General features: G+C 45.0%; 2 protein-coding genes across 12 annotated transcripts in view; one reads left to right on the top strand and one right to left on the bottom strand.

The window, feature by feature from the left end:
- ndor1 (NADPH dependent diflavin oxidoreductase 1) overlaps positions 1–11388 on the bottom strand; it is a 38202-nt gene extending 26814 nt beyond the window's left edge. For 2 of the 10 annotated variants that reach the window (XM_052037269.1, XM_052037275.1), the window contains exons 1-4: positions 11301–11360; positions 4141–4290; positions 2615–2665; positions 1735–1869 (exon numbers count right to left, since the gene is read on the bottom strand). In XM_052037269.1, the coding sequence (XP_051893229.1) occupies positions 1735–1869; positions 2615–2617 (138 nt within the window). In that variant the 5' untranslated portion in view covers positions 2618–2665; positions 4141–4290; positions 11301–11360. Of the gene's footprint in view, positions 1–1734; positions 1870–2614; positions 2666–4140; positions 4291–10132; positions 10217–11300 lie in introns of those variants that run through there. The other 8 variants (XM_052037273.1, XM_052037270.1, XM_052037271.1 and 5 more) reach the window with 8 other exon arrangements.
- Positions 11389–17696, top strand: tmem203 (transmembrane protein 203). Of its 2 annotated transcripts, XM_052037309.1 has the most exons (3): positions 11415–11540; positions 12061–12133; positions 15874–17696. In XM_052037309.1, exon 3 carries the CDS (start codon positions 15999–16001, stop codon positions 16407–16409), a length of 411 nt encoding a protein of 136 aa, XP_051893269.1. In that variant the 5' UTR covers positions 11415–11540; positions 12061–12133; positions 15874–15998; the 3' UTR covers positions 16410–17696. The 2 variants fall into 2 exon arrangements, with proteins under 2 accessions (XP_051893268.1, XP_051893269.1); XM_052037308.1 differs by lacking the exon at positions 12061–12133 and having other exon boundaries at positions 11389–11540.
- The last annotated feature ends 3885 nt before the right edge of the window (positions 17697–21581 follow it).

Raw genomic sequence — 21581 nt, 5'->3', positions numbered from 1 at the left:
TAGAAGCAGGATCAGATATACACTGAGATACACTAATACCTTTATTTGTAAGTGGCAAGAAAGTTGGCCAATGCAATTGAGTTAGGGATTACCATAGAACAGGAGAGAGAAATAGAGAGGAAAGGGTTTAGAGAGAATTTCAGAGGCCTGGGCTCAGGCAGCTGAAGGCTGTCAATGGTGAAATACATGAGAACAGTAATGGAAGGTTTATGCAGAAGACGACAGAGAGAAATCATAGAGTCATAGAATTATATAGCATGGCAACAGGCCCTTCGGCCCAACTGGTCCATGCCGATCAAGAGAGAGTGCGCGAGAGAGGGATGGTACGCGCGGGTGAGAGAGTGCGCGAGAGAGAAACAGTTCACGCTTCAGGTCAATGACCTCCACAGATGTTGGTTGCCATGTGATGTATCTCAAGCAGTTTCTGTTTTTATAGAGAATTTGAAGATAACAGAAGCATGGATGTGGGTTTCAGCAGGATTTTACCTGAGGTATAGGCAGAATGTTAGGAAATATTTATGGAGGTGAAAGCTGGAAGGCTTAACGATGGTGTGGATATGTAGTCAGAAGCTCAGTTGAAGGGCAAACGGGCTGCCAAGATAGCAAACGATTTAGTTCAGCCCCTCGAGGCTTGGGAGAGGGACGAAGTCAATGAGCTGGAAATGGAATTCCTGGCAGGGAACAAAGTCAATGGCTTCTATATTCCCAATATTTAACCGGGGTAAATCCAATACTTGACGTCACGTAAGCAAAAGGACAAATCAGACAATTCTGATGAAAGGTCACTGAACCGAAATGTTAACTCTATTTCGCCCTACACAGATGCAGCCTGACCTGATTAGTTTTTTTTTAAATTTCAGAGTTCCAATATCTGCATTTGTTTTTATTTTATTTTAGTTACTATCTTTTTCACTAGCTTATTGCTGTTTGTGGGATCTTGCTATGTACAAATTGAACACTGTGCTTCCTATGTTACAAGAAAGGCTACAATCCAACAGCATTAATCGGCTGTAACACTCTTGGGATTCCCTTTGGTCGCAAAATGGATTCTTTGTTGCTGTGTTTACATCCCCAGGATCCCAAAACGCTTCACATGTAGAAGACAGTGGGAAGGGAGCTCTGGTGGACAAAGGGTTACTCTATCTCTACTGGTAAACAGCTTGAGCCACCTACTTGTATAGTCTGCTTGGCGTGATAAGGAGTTGCTGAGCTGTGGGGTCTCAAGGAAACAGAGATGTGACAGACTGTGAAAGATGTATTAACCTGTCTGGCTGCACACAGCAGCCTCGGCTTGACCAATGGTAGCGTGAGCTGGTCAAGCATACCCAAATATGGGTATGCCTGCGCCGTAGGTGGACACCCACCTGAGAACAATGTATTTAAGTTTGTTAGCACCCTGTATTCCTTGAGTCGAGCCACATGCAGGGAAGAGCAGCATTGACTGTTTGCTCCTCCATGTACCCCCTAGCGTTAAACAATAAAGAACTTTTTGTACGCTCCTTGGTTCTGCTGTTGTCTGCTTTATTAGTGTGGGTCGACTTTCACACACAAACACACACACACACACACAACTGTTGAAGTGCTGTAACAGAGGCAGACCTATTTTTTGAGGAAGCATTCCACTAATAAACCATGGGACTGTTAGTATCTTAACCAGTGATCACAGCTGAGAAAACATATATTTGACAGCACTTAAAGTGAAGGTCAGCTCAATCACCGCCCACTGGTACTCACTATTGTGTAACTATCCAAAGGCAACACCCTACACACAAAATGGCGCCGCACTCCTTCTCTGCCAATCCGCTCGGCCACATCCTGCGCTGTGCCGGTCTGGCTACCAAACAACACCAAGAGCTTCCGCTCAACCATCTGCAACCCAAGAGTGAAGCACAGTATTAGAGGCCAGAAGAGGACAAGGCAGAACTTAAACAGCCTCAAGCTACTGTCTGATGCCATCTATTTTCGATAACCAAAATATACATCACACTTGATACAAGAAACAGAGCAGTACAGGGGGAACCGTCTCACAAATGTCACCAGTAGTAGCATATTGCAACACAACATCTTTTACCACACACTTTAAAATAATTTTTTTTAAAATCCAATGCATGAGGATATACCAGTAAAAAAAAACGACTGTCATCAGAATTATCAGCATGGATTACTGAAAGTTCTCCCTTACTGTTGTGTCATTAGAGTCAGAGTTATACAGCACAGAAACACGCATGCCCTTTGGCCCACCGTGTCTGCACAGCCTGTCAAGCACCATTTACAGAAAACCATTTTTCCTCTCACATCCCCATCAGCTCGCCCCATCCCACTCCTGATTCTCCTGCTATCCACCTACACTAGAAGCAATTTACAACAGCCACTTAACGTACAACCCAATCATTGGTGTGCGAGATGAAACCAGAGCGACTGGGGGGTACGCGCATGCAGTTACATGGAGAACATACCAACTCCACATAGACAGCACCGAATGTCAGGATTGAACCTGGATGCTCAGAGCTGTGAGGCAGCAGCTCTAAACAGTGAACAACTGTGTTGCCATGCTGTGAACAGGATACAGATTTAATTACAGCTACAGAAAGTGACAATATAATGAAACACCTACCATACATCAGCACAGTATCAACTTCAGAACGCAACTTGAATGAAGTCCTGCCTGAGGAAACAATAGAAATGAATAGATAGTGGCAAAGAAATTACTAGTTCAGGAAATAAACAACAATCTGTAGATATTTATCATCAGGCAACATTTGTGGAGAGAGGCATCAAAACCACAGATGAAAAAACAAGATGCTGGAGGAACTCAGCAGGCCAGGCAACATCCGTGGAGAAAAGCAGGCAGTCAACATTTCAGGTCAGGACCCTTCTTCAGGACTGAAGATAGGAAAAAGGGAAGCCCAATATACAGGGGGGAAAAGCAGAGCAGTGATAGGTGGACAAAAGAGGGGAGGTGGGGTGGGCACAGGGTAGTGATAGGTAGATGCAGGTAGGAGATAGTGAAAGGCAGGTATGGGGGAGGAGGGGAGAGCAGATCCACCGGGGGATGGGTCAAAGGTATGCAGGGAGGTGCCCCATGCGGGGGGGGGGGGGGGGGGGGGGGGGGGGGGGGGGTGGTGGGAAGGAGAGGGAAAAAAGGGAAATATGCAAGGAGAAAAAAAGAGAGAAAAGAAGAGGTGGGGCGGTTTAGTATACTTAAAGTAGGAGAATTCGATGTTCATGCCATTAGGCTGCAAGGTCCCAAGATGGAAAATGAGGTGCTGTTCCTCCAGTTTGCACTTGGAATTCTCCTGGCAGTGGAGGAGGCCGAGGACTGACATGTCAGTGATAGTGTGGGAGGGGGAGTTGAAGTGACTGGCAACAGGGAGATGCAGGTCGCGGTTACGGATGGAGCGCAGGTGTTCCGCGAAACGGTCACCTAGTCTGCGTTTGGTCTCACCAATGTAGAGGCTACACTTGGTGCACTGAATGCAGTAGAGGATATTAGGGAGGTGCAGGTGAATCTTTGCCTCACCTGAAAGTACTTGTTTGAGTCCCTGGATGGAGGTGGTGTAGGGGCAAGTGTTGCACCTATGCCGGGGGCAGTGGAAAGTTCCCAGGGTGGGAGCAGGATGGGTGGAGGGGGAGGAATAAACTAGGGAGTCACGGAGAGATTGGTCCCTGCGAAAGGCAGTAAGGGGTGGGGAGGGGAAGATATGCTTGGTGGTGGGGTCCTGTTGGAGATGGCGGAAGTGGCAGAGAATGATGTGTTGGATACGTAAACTGGTGGGATGAAATGTGAACATCGAATTCTCCCACTTTAAACCACCCCCCCCCCCCCGCCCCACCATGCCTCTTCTTTTCTTCCCTTCCCTAGCCCCTCTCTCTTTTTTCTCCATGCATATTTCCCTCCTTTTCCTCTCCTCCACTCCCCCCATGGGGCACCTACCTCCATACCTTTGACCCATCCCCTGGTGGATCTGCTCTCCCCTCCTCCTCTGCATCCGCCTATCACTATCTCTTACCTGCATCTACTTATCACCACCCTGTGCCCACCCTGCCTCCCCTCTTTTGTCTACCTATCACTGTTTACCCCCCCCCCCCCCAAATACTGGGCTTCACCTTTTCCTATCTTCAGTCCTCAAGATTCCTTACCCGAAAGGTTGACCGCCTGCTTTTCTCCACGGATGTTGCCTGGCCTGCTGAGTTCCTCCAGCATCATAGTGTTTTTCATCTAGATTCCAGCATCTGCAGTCCTTTGTTCTTCTATCAAAACCATAGAAACCTGCTGCAGTAGAAAACGGGCTGAAGCAGGAGAGGAAGGTAGTCAGTTTTAAGGTAGAGACGAATTGGGGATTGGAAACCCATCCCACATTCAAAGAGAATGCTACGTTGCAAATAGTCGGATTCAGTCTGACACAGTAAGAGCGGTAGAAGGGAATAGCAAGAACAGAGTCTATGCCAGAGACTGATGACCACAGTGTCGATTTCATCAACGTTTACTTGGAAGAGACTGAGGCATTGGTGGGGGGGGGGGGGGGGGGGGGGGGGGGGGCTAATGTGAAGTGACAGAGAACCAAGCATTGTTGTGGGAAACTGGCACTGTTTTTAGATGAAGTTGCCAAGGGGCAGCAAGTAGTAGAGAGAAAGAGCACGTTCAAGAATAAATCCTAGAGCAAATTGCAAAGGTAACAGTGAAGGAACACCAAGAGGAGCCATTGCAATTGAATCTCTGGCAACGAACAGCAAGAATAGAACTTTGTGGGTGCTTTCCCACCCAGCTGTACAATGAAGAAGAATGGTATGATCGTCCGTGTCAGAGTTGAACAAAGTCAAAGGTAATGGTGGGGTGGGGTGGGGTGATGCACAGGTTCAATCACAGAGTTACGAGAAAATTAGACCCCAATCTGGCTCAAGATGTTGAAGTAATTTGAAGACGGATTGGAGATGGCCGATAGCTGGCAAGGAGACACTCACCATGTTTTTCCATGGCAGGGGCTTGACAATGTTTAGGACCAGTGGAGCTGCTCCCCACGTGCCATGTCAGTGACCTTTCCCACTGGCTCGCTAACCCCTGGCAGCTGAGAGCAATGAATTGCCCAGCCTTTGTGCCAGTGGGAGAGTTGTGGTGGCAGTGATCTGGGCTCTGCCAGGATTTTCCATCAGACCTGGAGTGCTGTTCAGTGGCCAGAGGTGTCAGACTGAGTGAGGCCCCAGGAAGGCCAGGTCCCTGGCTCAGAAAGGGACTCAGGATGGGAAACCTCATTTAAGTTTTCACTCTGTAGTTCCTGTGACAGAGATCAGCAGAATCCAATATATATTCACTGAGGGGACCTTGAACGCCAGCAATGGGCAGAAGGGTGAAACCTCTGTGTATTCATGGAACAGTACAGCACTGTTGTGCCGAACTAATTAAACTAGTAATTAAATGACTAACTACACTAATCCCTTCTGTTTACACAATGTCCATATCCCTCCATTCTCTGCACATTCATGTGCCTACCTAAGAGCCTCTTAAACACCTCTATCATATCTGCCTCCAGCACCACCCCTGGCAGCACATTCCCAGGCACCCACTGCTCTCTGTGTAAACAAAAACTTGCCCCACGCATCTCCTTTGAACTTACCCCCTCTCACCTTAAATGCATGCCCTACAGTTTTGGACATTTCGATCCTGGGAAAAAGATCTGTGCCTCTTATAATCTTATAAACCTCTATCAGATCTTCCCTCAGCATCTGCCACTCCGTTCATCCAACCGCTCCTTATAGCACATGGCCTCTAATCCAGGCAGCATCCTGGCAAACCTCTTCTGCATCCTCTCCAGAGCCTCAACATCCTTCCTATAATGAGGCGACCAGAATTGAATGCAATACTCCAAATGCAGCCTAAATAGAATTTTATAAAGCTGCAACATAACTTCCCAATTCTTGAACTCAATGCCTCGACCAATAAAGGCAAGGATACCATACACCTTCTTTACCATCTTATCAACTTGTGCAGCCACTTTCAGGGAGCACAAGGGACTTGCTCCCCTAGATCCCTCTGTACATCAACACTGTTAAGAGTCTTGCCATTAACAGTGTATTGTCTCTTTACATTAGATCTCCCAAAGAGCAACACATAACACTTGGCTTGATTAAACTCCATCTGCCATTTCTCCACCCATATCTGCAACTGATCTATATCCTGCTGTACCCTTTGGCAATCTTCTACACTATCCACAACACCACCAATCTTTGTATCGTCTGCGAACTTACTAACCTGCCCACCTATATTTTCATCCAGGTCATTTATATATATCACAAACAGAGGTCCCAGTAAGGATCCCTGCAGAACACCACTAATCATGGACCTCCAGCTAGAATAAGTCCCGTAGAACACTATCCTGTCTTCTATGGGCAAGCCAACTCACCATGGATCCCATGCACTTTATTCTTCTGGATGAGCCTCCCATAAGGGACCTTATTAAAATCCACGTAGACAACATCCACAGGTCTAGCTTCATCAATCACCATAACCTCCTCAAAAAGCTCAATCAAGTTGGTAAGACATGACTTGCCCCACACAAAACCATACTGACTGTCCCTAATTAGGCCATGGTTTTCCAAAAGCTCATAAATCCTATCCTTAAGAATCCTCTCCAATAGCTTCCCTACCACTGACGTGTGACTCACCGGTCTAGTTACCAGTATTATCTGTTTCTCTTCTTGAATAATGGAAAAAACATTAGCTACTCACCAGCCCTCCAGGACCTCACCTGCAGCTAAAGAGACAAAGATCTCGGTCAAAGCTCCAGAAATCTCATCTCTTGCCTCTCTCAACAACCTGGGGTATATCCCATCCAGCCCTGGGGACTTATTTACCTTAACGTTCTTCAAGAGACCCAACACCACCTCTTTCTTTTATCTCAAAATGCCCTAGCATATTAGCACACTCCACACTTATCTCTCTATCCTCCACTTCCTTCTCCTTGATAAATTTTGATGCAAAGTACTCATTTAAGACCTCTCCCACATCCTCTGCCTCCAAGCACATATTCCCTCCTTTATCCTTGAGTGGTCCTACCCTCTCTCTAGTTATCCTCTTCCTCTTGATGTATGTATAGAATGACTTAGGATTCTCTTAATCCTACTTGCCAAGGACTTTTCATGGCCCCTCCTGGCTCTCCTAACTCCCTTTTGATTTCTTTTCTAGCTTCTTTGTAATCCTCAAGGGTTCCATTCAATTTTAGCTTCCTAAACCTTACATACACTTTGGTTTTCTTCTTTGACTAAATTCACCACTCTCCTGTCATCCAAGGTTCCCTTACCTTGCCATTCTTGTCCTTCCTTCTTACTGGAACGTGCCCGTCCTGTTCTCCATGCAGTTGGTCTTTAAACACCCTCCACATGTCAGATGTGGACTCATTTGCCCTGCTCCAATTCAATGCTCTCCCGCAAGGTCCATGCTTATCTTTACCTATAGCTATCTTAAAACTTAAAGAGTTGTGGTCACTGTTCCTGAACTGTTCTCCCACTGGAAGGTCAGTCACCTGGCCAGGCTCATTTCCCAACACCAGGTCCAGTACAGCCCCTCCTCCTGTTGGACTGTCCACATACTTGATTTAAGAAATCCTCCTACATGCACCTAATAAATTCTCCCCCATCCAAACATCTTGCACTAAGGAGGTCCCAGTCTATATTAGGGAAGTTGAAGAAACCTATGACAACAACCCCGTTGTATTTACACCTTTCCCTAATCTGCCTATTCCTAATATCTATTCCTCAATGTCCCAATGGCTATTTGGGGATGGGGGTGGAGTGGGGGAGGTGAGTCTGTAGTCTAATCCCATCAGAGTGATTGCACCTTTCTTACTTTTAAGTTCTACCCAGATAGACTTTGTGGATGAGCCCTGCATTAGGTCACCTCTGAGTACAGCTGTGATATTGTCCCTGATTAATAGTGCAACTCCCCTACTCCCCCCCCCCCCCCCTTTACCTCCTCTATCTTTTCTAAAACATCAAAACCCTGGTATCCAGAATCCAGTCCTGTCCCTCTCTCAACCAAGTCTCTATAATGGCCACAACATCATAGTTCCATGTACTAATCCACACTCTAAGTTCATCACCCTTACCCCCAATAGTCCTACCATTGAAATAAACACACTTCAACCCATCTGGCCCATCATGTCTATTACCTTGCTCCTATTCTTTCCTCACAGACTTACTGGTCACTCCATCTACCTTCCTCTCAACCCCTCCACTTTCTGAACTGGAGATTCAATCACTGTTCAGTAAGTAAAATAACCTTGGCCTACGTTCCCTTCTCTTATACCACAGGAGCGCTGTCAGTCTGTTGTGGGTTAGAAACTGTTCAAACCAGAAGCAACACCCAGGGGTCAGTCTTCTTTCATCACCCAGACCCTGTCGGTACTGTATACATCACTTTGCTGAATCCTTGCAGAACAGTTCATATCAATAACTCCTGCTAATTTCTGTCAATGCCCCACAATCTTTGATACCACTGAACATCATAAAGTGATTTCACCTCTCATCATGCAAAGCCCACAACTGACAGGGGTACCAGAACAAGTAACACCATGGACAGGATCTGGATATTTGTAGTGTAGAGCTGGCCAATCACCTATAGGCCATTAACCATCTCTGAATTAGCTACACCCGTTGCTTGAAAAATGGCTTCTATAATTAAGGAAAGTTATGTCTTAGTATAATTATGGCATTCAGCACAAGAATACAAAATCCTTAGCAGGATGCCCACTTTATTAGACTGTTCTTCACAATGAACAATACAATGCCCCTTTCTGAAGCTCCAGTATATCCCACTGCAAATTTTCAGATACTACCACACGTTGGTCAAGGTACCATTTCACTTAAGATTACAACTGAGATTCATTTTAGACATTTATTTAAGATCAAGGCTTGATTGTAATCATTAAAGAAAATTAACACTTGGAATTTTAGCACACAGTTTTCAGCTATCGAGATGAAAGACATGAATGACTCAGTTGAGCTGCATCAACCTTCTGATCATTTCTTCACCTGAAGACCTGATATTTTCAGGAATGTGGCTTTAATTCTGAAGTCATCAGTGCATGTATGGGCCCTGCAATCTGATGAGACCAATGTTGGATTCATTGGGAGGGGTAATTGCCAAACCCCATCAAGAATTCGGCAGGATCAGCAAGGGCCATCGAGCTGTGGGAGCTGCAACCTTTACTGTGAATAAGAAGCCAGCAAACAGCAGACAAGTCCAATGTTAAATATGGAGGGCCAAAGGATAGGTGATCAGGCATTTTAAATTCTCATTGTAAGTGACTCCAGGGCACTTTATAAAACAAAATTGAGACACAAATACAAAAACAATAGGATTAAAGCAGGAATGTAAGGTGACAAGCAGCTTTGCCAATAATCAGTTACTGGAATAGAGAAGCCTTGGGGTATGAAAAAAGCCGAGGACTGTCCTTGAGCATGGCTGGAAGAGTTTACATGGGGAGAGGACAGGAGGGTAGTGAACCAAGAGCAGAAGAAAGAGGAGCTGAGATGGAGGTTTAAACTGCCAAGGATGAGTTGTTTGCAGCAGATGGTGGAGTGAGGTAACAAGAACAAGTTTTTATTTTGGTGCACATTAACTCCTGGCTGTATATACCAAGTCATAAACGTACACACTGGCTGAGACAGTCACGCAGTACAAAAGTGGACTCTTCAGCCCATCACGTCCTTAGGTAAATTTGACCATAACAATTACAAAGCATGATAATTGCTAAAACAGCCCAATAATGTCATATATAATATCGAAATCACATTCACCACATCTTAAAACCACTGAACACAAGCCCCTTAGTGTTGCTACTAACTTTCACACTGTACTATTTAGCTCCATAACTATGCCTAGCTGATTGAACTTGTCTATTTCTGCAACATTTATGTTCACTCTAACTCCAGTGATTATAATCACAAAGGGGTTCCTTCCCACTACCCTTCAATGATGCTGTAACTGTTTACACTAATTGCTTACAACATAATAAATGCAACAACTCACTGTCTCCCATTATCTACATAAGATCACAGCTCCCTTCACAATTGGACACTCATTGTTCATTTCTTGTTCAGAAACCAAATATGTTTGCAATATTATCCTGTCACTCACAATTTCCAGATTACATTGATGGATGCCCTCTCTCCTCATGTTCCCTTTCTTTCCACACATCACCTTCACTGGCCACACCATCCTAAACCTCTCTGCCCTCCCCAACCACCCACCCTCAAAACCCTTGCGCCCCTTTACTATCTCAACCTCCCTCTCACTCTCATCCCCAACTCCAGGACCTCTTGCTCTCCCTCACCCTCAATCTCTCCAAGACATCCATCACTCTTCTTGGCACTCTCTTTACCCTCCACAGCCACACACTTTTCTCACCAATCCCACACCCACCACCCTTACTATCCTCACCTACCTGGTCTCCCTCACTCACCCCAGAAGCCCTCAACCTCACCCACCCTCCAGGCCCTCAGCCATCCCCGTCTCACTTTTCCCAACCCCCAGGACTCCCTCACTCACCCAGCCACGTTCCCTCACTCACCTCAACCACCCCTGGACAGCCCTCACCCACCTCCAGGCATCCCTTACTCACCTCAGATCTTCACTCACCACACCCACCCCCAGGCATCCCCCACCTACCATCAGACAAACCTCATTCAACTTAGACACCCTCTTACTCACTCCTCCACCACACCTCCTCACTCGCTCCTCCCCCACACCCCCTCACCACACCCCTCACTCACCCCTCCCCCACCCCCTCACTCACTCCCCCTCTCACCTCCCTCACTCCTCCCCCACCCTCAGACTCCCCCTCACTCCCCCCAACCTCAGACTCCCCTCACTCACTCCCCCAACCTCAGACTCCCCTCACTCACTCCCCCAACCTCAGACTCCCCCTCACTCACTCCCCCCCAGACACTCCCTCACTCACTCACTCCCCCCCAGACTCCCCTCACTCATTCCACCCACCACCCTCAGACTCCCCCTCACTCACTCCCCCCAGACATTCCCTCACTCATTCCACCCACCACCCTCAGACTCCCCCTCACTCACTCCCCCCTCACCTCCCTCACTCCTCCCCCACCCTCAGACTCTCCCTCACTCCCCCCACCCTCAGACTCCCCTCACTCACTCCCCCCACCCTCAGACTCCCCCTCACTCACTCCCCCCACCCTCAGACTCCCCCCACCCTCAGACTCCCCCTCACTCACTCCCCCCAGACACTCCCTCACTCACTCCCCCCCAGACACTCCCTCACTCACTCCCCCTCACTCACCTATGACCCTCACCCGGCACTTACGAGGCCCGAAGTTTTGCGACGCCGCCAGGCCCTGATCTCGCGAGAGGCGAGGTTTCCTGTGCGGTTGCGCAGTGAGGCTGCTGTCCGGCCGGTGGACGGGCGGAGCGCTGGTCAGCGGGGGGAAGGACCCTGGTCACCGAGGGGGGAGAGCCCGCACCCCGCCGAGTGCTGGCAACCGGGAGAGAACGGGGCCCCGAGCGAGGAACCGGACTCTGGGTAAGGCACTGGGCCTGGGAGAGGCCCGGGGAGGCACTTCGCCCCACTGCAGGGCCGGGGCCGGAGGGGCCCAGCTGGGCTGGGGATGGGGATGTCCTGGGTTGGTGCTGTGCTGGGCTGGTGACCCGCGGCCCCTTGGCCCGCTCCCACACTCAACAAGGTCACGGCTGATTTACCTCCAATACCACTTTCCCGCCCCTTCCCCATATCTCGTCATTGCTCCAATATCTTGTGATCCATCCATCTGAGCTTCGCATAAACTCAGTGACTGAGCCTCCACGCCCTCTGGGATACGGATCTCCACTGATTCACCACCATTTGGGTCTGGAAATTTCTCCCCATGTCAGTCCTGCCCCAGATTCTGAGCTGTGACTCCAGGTTCGGGTCTCCTCAGCCAGGAGAGACATCTTCTCATTATCTACCCTGTCAAGCCTTCTGACATTTCCACAAGATCATCTCAAATTCTTCTAAACGCTTCAGATTACAGGACCAGCCTTCTCAATCTTTCCTCTTTTGACAGACCTGCCATCCCAGGAACTAGCTGGGTAAATCTTTGATGTGTTGCCTTTAGAGCAAGTACATCTTATCTTTGGGTAAGAAGGTGAAAACTGAACACAATACTCTGTGATTTCACCAAGATTATAGTATAATTATAGTAAAACATTTTTACCCTTGTATACAAATTCTCTTGCTTTTACCAGCATACCATTGCCACCTTAATTGTTTGTTGTATTGACATGTTAGGCTTCAGTATCTCAGGTACAAGGACAACCAGGTCCCTTTGAACACCAACAATAGTCTCTTACCAGTTTTTAAAAAAAGTACTTGACCTTTCTACTAAAGTAGATGATATTACATTTTTCCATATTGTTTTCACTTTACCTATATTGCCCATTCACTTTACCTATCTAAATCCTCTGCACAGGTAAAGGGTTTGTTAGTCACAAGCATGAAAATATTGCACTTGATACCTACATCCAGACCTAGACCCATGAGGTTTCGGGGGCTGGAGCCTGGCATAGGTTGTGCTCTGTGGACAGAAGCCTAGCATTGGGTGGGGATGAGGTAACAGTGGAGGGAGTTCTACCTTTTAGTGTTCAGCTGCAGTTTCCACAACTTTCCTTCCAAATCGTATGCACTGCTGCCTGTTAATGTCACTGCAGCTCCATTTTAGCAGATGGAGCTGTTCTGAGGATTCCTGGCACTATGCCCATAATCTCTTGGTTATGTAGGAAAGTTGAAATCTATCATTAATCCCAACTGAAAAGCTAATATCCCTTTCAGATGTGAGACTGTTGGTAATCCCAGCTGGTGGGCAAGCAGCCATTTGGGACAGAAGCAGATTTCCTGAGACTCTGAGGATGGCAAATGCAGGAAGACTGAATGAGTCCCTCCATTGGCTAGATTGTTGTACATTGTGGTTCCTGGTCTCTCAAGCCAGTAGAAACCCTGTCAATCCCTCTGAGTTTTTTTGTGTTTCATCAATATTATTTCTCATTCTTCTGAACTCCAGTGAGTCTGGGTTCCTCCCATTCAATCTCTCATATTGCGCAAATCCTAGATCCCAGGATTCGTACTAATGAACATTTGTGTCAGTTCAAAGGAAGTGTATCCTTCCTAAGTCCTTGTAATTGCATTTGGTTCTTGAACCAACCTGCATAACCATTTGCTTTCTTAATTGCTTGCTACAAACACATGTTAGCTTTGTGTTTCATTTGATAAGAACACCCACAGCCCTTTGAAGACCAAGATTTAATATTTTCTCACCATTTAAATATTTTTATTTTCTACCTTTTTCATTTATACAAAATCTCAACTTTACCTTCCATCTGCTACTTTCTTGTCCACTCATTTAGTCTGTTGATATGCCTGTTCTGCCCCCTACTTACAGTTTACTTTGTCACCGAACTTTGCAGTGTCGGTAGACTTGGGACATTACAGTAAGTCTTTCCATCTGTGCCCTTAATGTTGATCGTAAGTAGCTGTGGCACCAGCTCTGATCCTTGGTTTACAGACTGAGTATCTGAAAATTTCTACTTTCTTTTATCCTTTGGCCTACATGAGAATATATAAAGATAAGGTCTCTTTATTAGTCACATGTACATTGTAAACGCACAGTGAAATACATCTTTTGCGTAGTGATTTGGGGGGCAGCCTGCAAGTGTTGCCACACTTCCGGCGCCAACATAGCCTGCCCACAACTTCCTAACCCGTATGTCTTTGGAATGTGGGAGGAAACCAGAGCACCCGGAGGAAACCCACACAGACACGGGGAGAACGTCCAAACTCCTTACAGACAGTGGCCGGATTTGAACCCCTACTTTGCGGGAGCAATGATCTTTCAAATAATCAAACAAATTCTTAAAAACCACTGCTTCTCCTTTTACCATTTTAGCTGCAGCCTCAAAATACAACTCCCATTAGCTTCATTTGCTCTGTCTATTGCAGCTTGCTTCCACAATGTAGCACGTGTGTGGTTGCTAGCTTTGTGAGATTGGCACCCCATTTTTGGGTATGCCTGCTGCTGCTGCTGCTCTTGGCATACCTTTCTACACTACTCTTTGTCCCCGGTCTTGATAGTATTGGTAGAGTGAAGAATATGGTAGAGGGTGAGAGTATGGTTCATGATGGATTACAGTTCTTCTGCTAGTTGCCAATGGTGCCTCATGGTGTCCAGCTTTAAGCTGCCCAATTTGTTCTGAATTTATCATATTTAACACGATAGTGATGTGGCACAGAACGGGACCTTGTTTTGACTAAGACTGTGCAGTAGTCACTCTTGTTAATACTACAGATGCATCGCCAGCAGTTAAGGACAAGTGCCTTTCTCCCTTGTGTGGCTTCTTTCCTCACCTGCCATAGGTCCGGCTGTGTCCTTTGGCATTTAGCTGGCTTGGTTAGTGGAACTATTCTAGACAGTGAAATCTCCCACCCAGAAAATGTTCTCTGCTCCATGCTTCTAAGTATTTTAAACATGGAAGAGTACTAATTCATCAGCCAAGGGAAGAGTGTAGGTGACAATCAGCAGGAGATTTCCTGGGCTCTGTTTGATCAGATGGTATTGATGTTGAAGACTTCCAGGGTTGCTGCCTCCTGACTCTGTTCCTCTGTATCACTGCATCCTGTTCGTCTGTACTGCTGATGTGACAGGATATAACCAGGCAAGGTTCACTGAAAAGTGTGGTTTTATGAATATGACTGTTTCAGTTAATTGCTTGATTGATCTGTGGGACAGCTGTCCTAATTACTATAAGATAAGATTTCTTTATTAGTCACATGTACTTCGAAACACACAGTGAAATGCATCTTTTTGCATAGAGTGTTCTGGGGCAGCCCGCTATGATTGGACAAAGTGACTTGATACATCGGAATGGCTCGCTAAGCCATTTTAGATGGCAGTTGAGATTTGACCACATTGCTGTGGGTCGAGAGCCACATTTAGCCCAGACTATCCAAGAATTTGAGATTAAGGACATTGATAAATCAGATGTATCTTAAACTGGTATTTTAACGGTTACTGTGTTTATGCCAGTTTCTATTTAATTGAACTTAAATTTCCCAAAACCAATGTATTATTTGAAGTCATGGCTTAGGAACAGTAGTCCAGAAACTTACAACTGTTCCTATTTTGATGACTAGCAGGACAATTTTCCTTGGTGCTTTGCCAGATACAACATTTGCAAAAACAGATAATGAGAATGTAATAAATCGAAGCAGAGTGAGCTGCATGGCCCCTCAAGCCAGCTCTGTCAATCAATACAATCAGCTCTTTGTCACATTTGTTTCCAGGAGTTTACTGTGCATATGTTGACTGCTCTGTTTCCTAAATTAGAACACTTACTAAATTTCAGACTATTTAGTTGGCTGTAATGTGCTTTGTGACATTAAAGTCATGAAGAAATAGAGGATGGAAACAGACCCTTTGTCCCACAAGAGTCCATGCCGATCATCAAATACCCATTTATACCAATCCTGCATTATCCCATTTTATTTATTCTCCCCACATTCTCATCAATTTCACCCAGATTCTACACTACACGCTAGGGGCAACTTACAGCAGCCAGTTCACCCACCAACCCACACATCTTTGGGATGTAGGAGGAAACTGGAACATCCGGAGGACACCCACACTATCACAGGGAAAATGTGCAAACTCCCCACAGACAGCACCCGATGTTGGGATTCACCTGGGTCTTTGGTGCTGTGAGGCAGGACTCCGCTCTGTGAGATTGTGAAAGTTGTTATAGAACATTTTACTTTAAAAATGTTATAATCTCATGCAATTATTGAGAGGAATGATATGTTAAAACAAAATGTTTCTGTTATTTTTCAGAAATTGAATGAAAAGTTTGTTAACTGCAAATCGATGCCAGAAACTGCAGCTGTACCGATGTAAGCTGTTGGTTCCCATTGACTGACACAGGTCCTCTCTGGGGCCTGGGCAACACTGGCACCAAGATGCTGTTCTCACTGCGTGAGTTGGTACAATGGTTGGGCTTTGCCACATTTGAAATGCTGTTGCATCTGGCAGCTTTCCTGGTATTTTCAGTGCTGCTGGCCGTGAAGGTGGACAACTTTGTGGGGCAGCTGGACTGGTGGTATGTCTTCATCCCACTTTTCACTGCTGATGGGCTGAGTACCTACTTCACCATGATTGTATCTATCCGCCTGTTCCAGGATGGTGAGAAACGCCTGGCTATCATGCGCCTCTTCTGGATCCTGACTGTTCTTAGCCTCAAGTTTGTCTTTGAGATACTGCTGTGCCAAAAGCTGGTCGAACAGAGCACCCACCTGTGGTATGGCCTCATCATGTCACCGGTCTTCATCCTCCTCCAGCTGTTGATGATACGAGCCTGCCGTGTCAACTGAGCCCTGAAACCACCTGCTCTGCCTTTCACGTTAAAGCCAACAGACTCCCAGATATACAAGTCCCAGGGATGTTGGGTGATGGTTGCAAGGAGGGGAAACTTGGGTTAAACGAAAGTTCTTGTCTCGGTGATGTCACGATGTGTTACTTTATTATGCACAGTACAGCCAGATGATGGAACTGGTGGCTGGCCTCTGTGAGGAGAAGCACAAAGAGCTCAGCAAGGAAACAAGTGGAAAGCAAGCATACTTTGTGTTCATGACTAACCTTCAGCTCCAGTGGCCAGGACAACCCTCGCGTGGTTGTGGGGTCCTGCCTCATTGTTTTTTTTAATCAGAGTCCACTGTCGGAAAGGATGCAGTGATTCCTCAAGACTGAGACGCTGTCCTCCGAATGTTTTGATGAAACTTCCATCAGTGAATGTCTCCACAGGTTTACTTTCACTGGTATTTGGGATGTTGCGTTTGGGAACTTATCATTCAAGTTTCCCAAAGGTTCAAAATACAGTGGAGTTTTTTCTGTCCCACAATTCTTACAGAAATTTGGCTGATATATTCGTTGGACCAGAAGTGATGGAAATAATCCAGGCTGTTGTTAAATTAAGTTTGGAAATTAGTCCAGTTCCTCCTCTCTTTCTGTTTCTCCTTTTCCTAGTTGTTGTCCCAACAACATCTGATGGCTCCCTATGCTATGTTGTATTACAACGTCACCTGGCTGGACTCCAGGAGAGTGTAATAAATATTTTGTAAGCAAACAACCTTTTATAGATTGAGTTTCAAATCTTTCATCTGAAAACTACTTTTTATTTCGAGTCACTGAGGGATGGACTAGTAATTTGTTTCCATCCTAACAGAGCTCACAATTATATATCTGCAATGGAGGCATTTTAGTTACTTGTATTAACGACTCATGTTGCCCGTGTCGAGGGACCCTTCCAATGTTTGCAGTTCAAATACAGTCAATCAGTTTGTTGTTGCCAGCATAATCAGCTTCCTGTGCTCTGGTGAGCTGAAGGTTTTAAGATCGTTTGTTCAACCATCTGTGTGTGTTGTGTGTCTGTTTAGTGAGGAAGGTGGTCATCCTGAGGAGGGCTTGTTAGTTCTACTCTATACCCTGAGATGGGGTTTTCTCAGATAGCTGCCACTTATTGATTTCTGTTGTCATCCAAAATTTACCTTTCTAGCACGCTTTTAAGGAGCTTCCGGGATGGTTTGTTATTTTCCACGTTATCTGGAGATTGACTAAGGTGCCTCTCCAAGAGCTGGCGAGAAGTAGTACAGTTAACAGCAATAGCGTTGCTCTGCAGAGCATTGGGACAAAGCCCGTTATCAACATTGCCTTGTAGCAGTTCCCGATACTGAGTGGGAAGAAACTGAGCTAACCCAAAGGAAGGAGATGTACAGACGATTCACTTCACCTGATCTCGTGTACCTTGCACTCACCGGATGAAAGTTAGGATTTACAGAGCTGAGAGCACACAGCCTAGATATTTTTAATGGCAAAAATTAACAACACAATAGGCTAGGAAATTATTAAAAATCAAGGAGGAGAGAATAATTGACAGTTATAAACAGAGAGCTTAGCCTTTGGTAGCACTGTGTCTTAAGTGGTCTTTCACATTTGGGACTAGAGTGTGAACTTGTCAATCAGAAGACTGAGAGTACAAAACCCACTGCATCATGCTTAAGTCTGATCCACCCTTTATATGTCAGAGGAGTGTTGCATGGTCAAAGGTGTTGTTACAGATGCAATGTTAAACCAAAGTCTTGTTTGTCTTTCCAGGTGAGTTTTGAAGAGCAGTAGGTTTGCTTTTCACATCCAGTGTTCCTTTCTCAATCAACAACAGCTAAAGCAGTTGGTAGTCATTCATTTCATTGTTTATTGTGGGATTCTGCTGTGTGTGTAATGGCTGACCTGTTTCCTAAGGAACAACAGTAACCAATTATTAGTGATTCATTGTGCAATGCTTCAGGTGTTACTGAGAGGTCTGATCAAATATTTTGTAAATACAATTTCAAAGTCCCTTTTTCAGCAACAGGCTCAGCAAATGATTCACAGTTTGTGTTGCGGCAGTTTTGTGGGATAATGGGCCTGTGCCCTACTAGCAAAAAAATACTTGCCTTGTACTGAGTTCAACCTGATAGGAGTCCAGGACAGATAGCAGCAAGAAGAGAACACAGCGTCCCCTGAAATTATTGTGGACACAGGACCAGCATTAAAAGAGTCACAATGGCACCTGGTACATTATCCCACTCCAGTCACAGTTATCTTGCTCAAGGCAACTTTCTTCTTCATGATGCCATGCAGTACTGCCAGGGAGCTGAGTGAGACTGACTGCCTGGAAGTTTCACATTGTCTCTCATACCCTGTTCTAGTTACATTCTGCAATTCAGAGACATGGAGAGAATGTTATCTGTGCTGTGACAGGAATTTTATTGAGATGATAAGTTTTACTTGGAAATGGATGATCTTACTGACATTTAATCATGATTATCCATGCCATTGTATTCCAGACAGCTCACCTTTCTAACCTTAAGTAATAAAAATTTGTTCCTCATTATCTTCCAGCTATACATCAACTAAATTAAAATTCAACAAATGTCACAATACAGCAGAAGTGATACAATCCATCATGCCTCCTCTCCCAATCAATAAGATTGTGCCTAATCAATTAATTTCAATTCCACTATTGCTCCCTAACCCCATTAACTTAGTGCTCAAAAATCAATGAATCTCAGTCTTGGATCCATTGAACGTAATGGAGGGAATATTCACCAATTTCATTATTAAATGATGATGAAGCATCCACAACTGTATGAGGTGGAGAATTCCAACTTTTTTCCTGACCTGTCCTAAAGGGATGACCTTGTGCCGATTCTGGGCTCTCCAGCCAGAGAGAGCCCCTTTCCTGCATTAATCCTATCAATCCATGGAAGAAATTATTGCAAGGGGAACATCTGCCATTCTATACTACAATGAATATATGGCACTGGAATTCAGTCTCTGGTAATGGGACAGCTTTCTCATCCCAGGGGTCTGTCGAGTGAACCTTTGTTGCTTTCTCTCTAAAACAAATTCCTTGAGTACAGAGACCAAAATGGCACATAGTACTCCAGATGTGAGCTCACCAACACCCACGTAATTGCAACAAAACTTTTTTTTATGCTGCTATAAAAGCTGATGGTACTATTTTCAACAACCAGAAGACAACTGATACGATACTTGAAAAGAATGAAAGTGATAGACTATATAAGTACATGTCAGTCAGACTAATGGCAGCTCTGCGAAAGTACTCTGAGAGGACTAAACAGACATAGTGTGTGTCCAGGTGTATTTGCATCTATCTCAACATTTGAAGAGGCACCAGTTAATCAAAGACTGCTGTAGGTTTGTTAAGAGGTACTTCTGTGTGGATTGAATTTTTCGTAACGTGGAGGATCCATGGGATTGCCAAATGGCATGTGGAATGCCTGGATTTACCAAGCAAGGTGTAAGACAAAGTTCCATGTGGCAGACTGCTCAAGAAATTAAAGGCCCACAGGATCCAAGGAAAAATGGCAGCTTGAGGGAAAAAATCAAAGGGTAATGGTTATGAGTGTTTCAGTGACTTGAAGGCTATATTCATTGGGGTTCTTCAAGGCTCAATGTATGTCTCCTGATTTTTGCGGTATGTGTTAATAATTTAGATTTAGATGTAGGGGCAGTATTAAGAGGTTTGCCAATTGTGGGTAAAGTGTAGCCTGCACTGGTTAAGTGGGCACATAAAGGAAAAATGAAGTCCAAATGTAAAACTATTAGTTAATGCATTTGAGGAATACAAACAAGGCAGGGAAACTACACAGTAATTGGTAGGATACTAAATGTAGAGAAAGAGAGGGGTCTTGTTGATTGTGTCTATAGATCCCTGAAAGAAGCAGAATAAGTTATTAGGGTGATGAATATGGCAGGGAGGTAACTTGTTTTTACGGCCCAAGGCATAGAATACAAGAGCAGAAAGGTGAGGATGAAATGTGTAAAACACTGGTGGGAGCACTGTTCCATTTTGGTCACCACAAGACATGGAGAGAGCTGCGGAGATTTAGCATGTTGCCAGGTTTGGAGAATTTTAGTTATGAAGAGACAAAAGGCTGGGATTGTTTTCTTTGGAAGAAAGTAGATGAAGGGGAGAGTTCATTAAGGTTTATAGGATCAGGTAATATGAACACATTGGGGACACATCAATAACTATGGGACAGATTAAGGATTAGGGGAAAGAATAATTGAAGTGGGGGGGGGGGGTCAAGAACTTTTAAATTCTCATTCATTTACCTTTTTAACTCTTCCGGTGATTTGCGCATAAGGACACAGAAACTCTATCGCCAATATTTACTTCTCCATCTTCAAAAAAAATTCTGCTTCCTCCATCCTAATGACCAGCATGAATAGTTTTGAACCTCCCCTAATTATATATCCCAATGCACTTTCCATCTAAATCTGGTTAATTGAAGTTGCATGACTAAATGTAGTACTTCCTGTGAAAATATATCTGTAGGTCCAGCTGAAAGATTTTGAGTGATGTTTGGACAACTGATAAAATTAAATAGATTAAGTAAAGAAATGATTTTAAAACAGCTGTGGTGGGATAGGTAATGTGCTGCAACTTGTAAATGGAAGTTCATGGAAACCATTGGGATCCACAGTGAACACAACTCTCAACTATAGCAACTGCAGCCTGAATGCATATCTCTTTAAGGCAAAATGAAAACGCCACAGAAAAATGGAGCAAGAAACACCCTGCTGGAGGACCTCAGCGGGTCGAGCATGCTGCTTGACCCACTGACTTCCTTCAGCAGGTTGCTTGTTGCTCCAGATTCCAGCATCTGCAGTCTTTTCTCTCTTCATAGAAAAAGTGTTCCAGCTGTGATCATCAGAAGAGGTTAAAAATAGATTAAGGAAGAAGATAGATAATGTTTCCAAAAAAGCAGCAAGCCCGAGGATTTGAAGAAAATTGGAATTCAGCAAAAGACCAAGAAAATCATAAAGGGAAAGTAAACAATGAGGAATCTAGTGAGAAACATCAATGTTTCTGTAGATATGGAAAAAGGAAAAGATTAGCTGAAGTTAAGGTGTGTCCCTAACAACTGAGACAGGAAAAATTATATTGGGAATAAAGAAAAGGCAGAGAAACTAAAATA

Source organism: Pristis pectinata, chromosome 23 (genome assembly GCF_009764475.1).
Source record: "Pristis pectinata isolate sPriPec2 chromosome 23, sPriPec2.1.pri, whole genome shotgun sequence".
Taxonomy (NCBI): Eukaryota; Metazoa; Chordata; class Chondrichthyes; order Rhinopristiformes; family Pristidae; genus Pristis; species Pristis pectinata.
Note: the sequence above shows the minus strand (reverse complement) of the source record. Positions and strands in the feature narration are given on the sequence as shown.

Bases quoted from the DNA above. Each gene is read 5' to 3' on its own strand.
- tmem203 (XM_052037308.1), top strand. From the start codon at position 15,999: ATGCTGTTCTCACTGCGTGAGTTGGTACAATGGTTGGGCTTTGCCACA.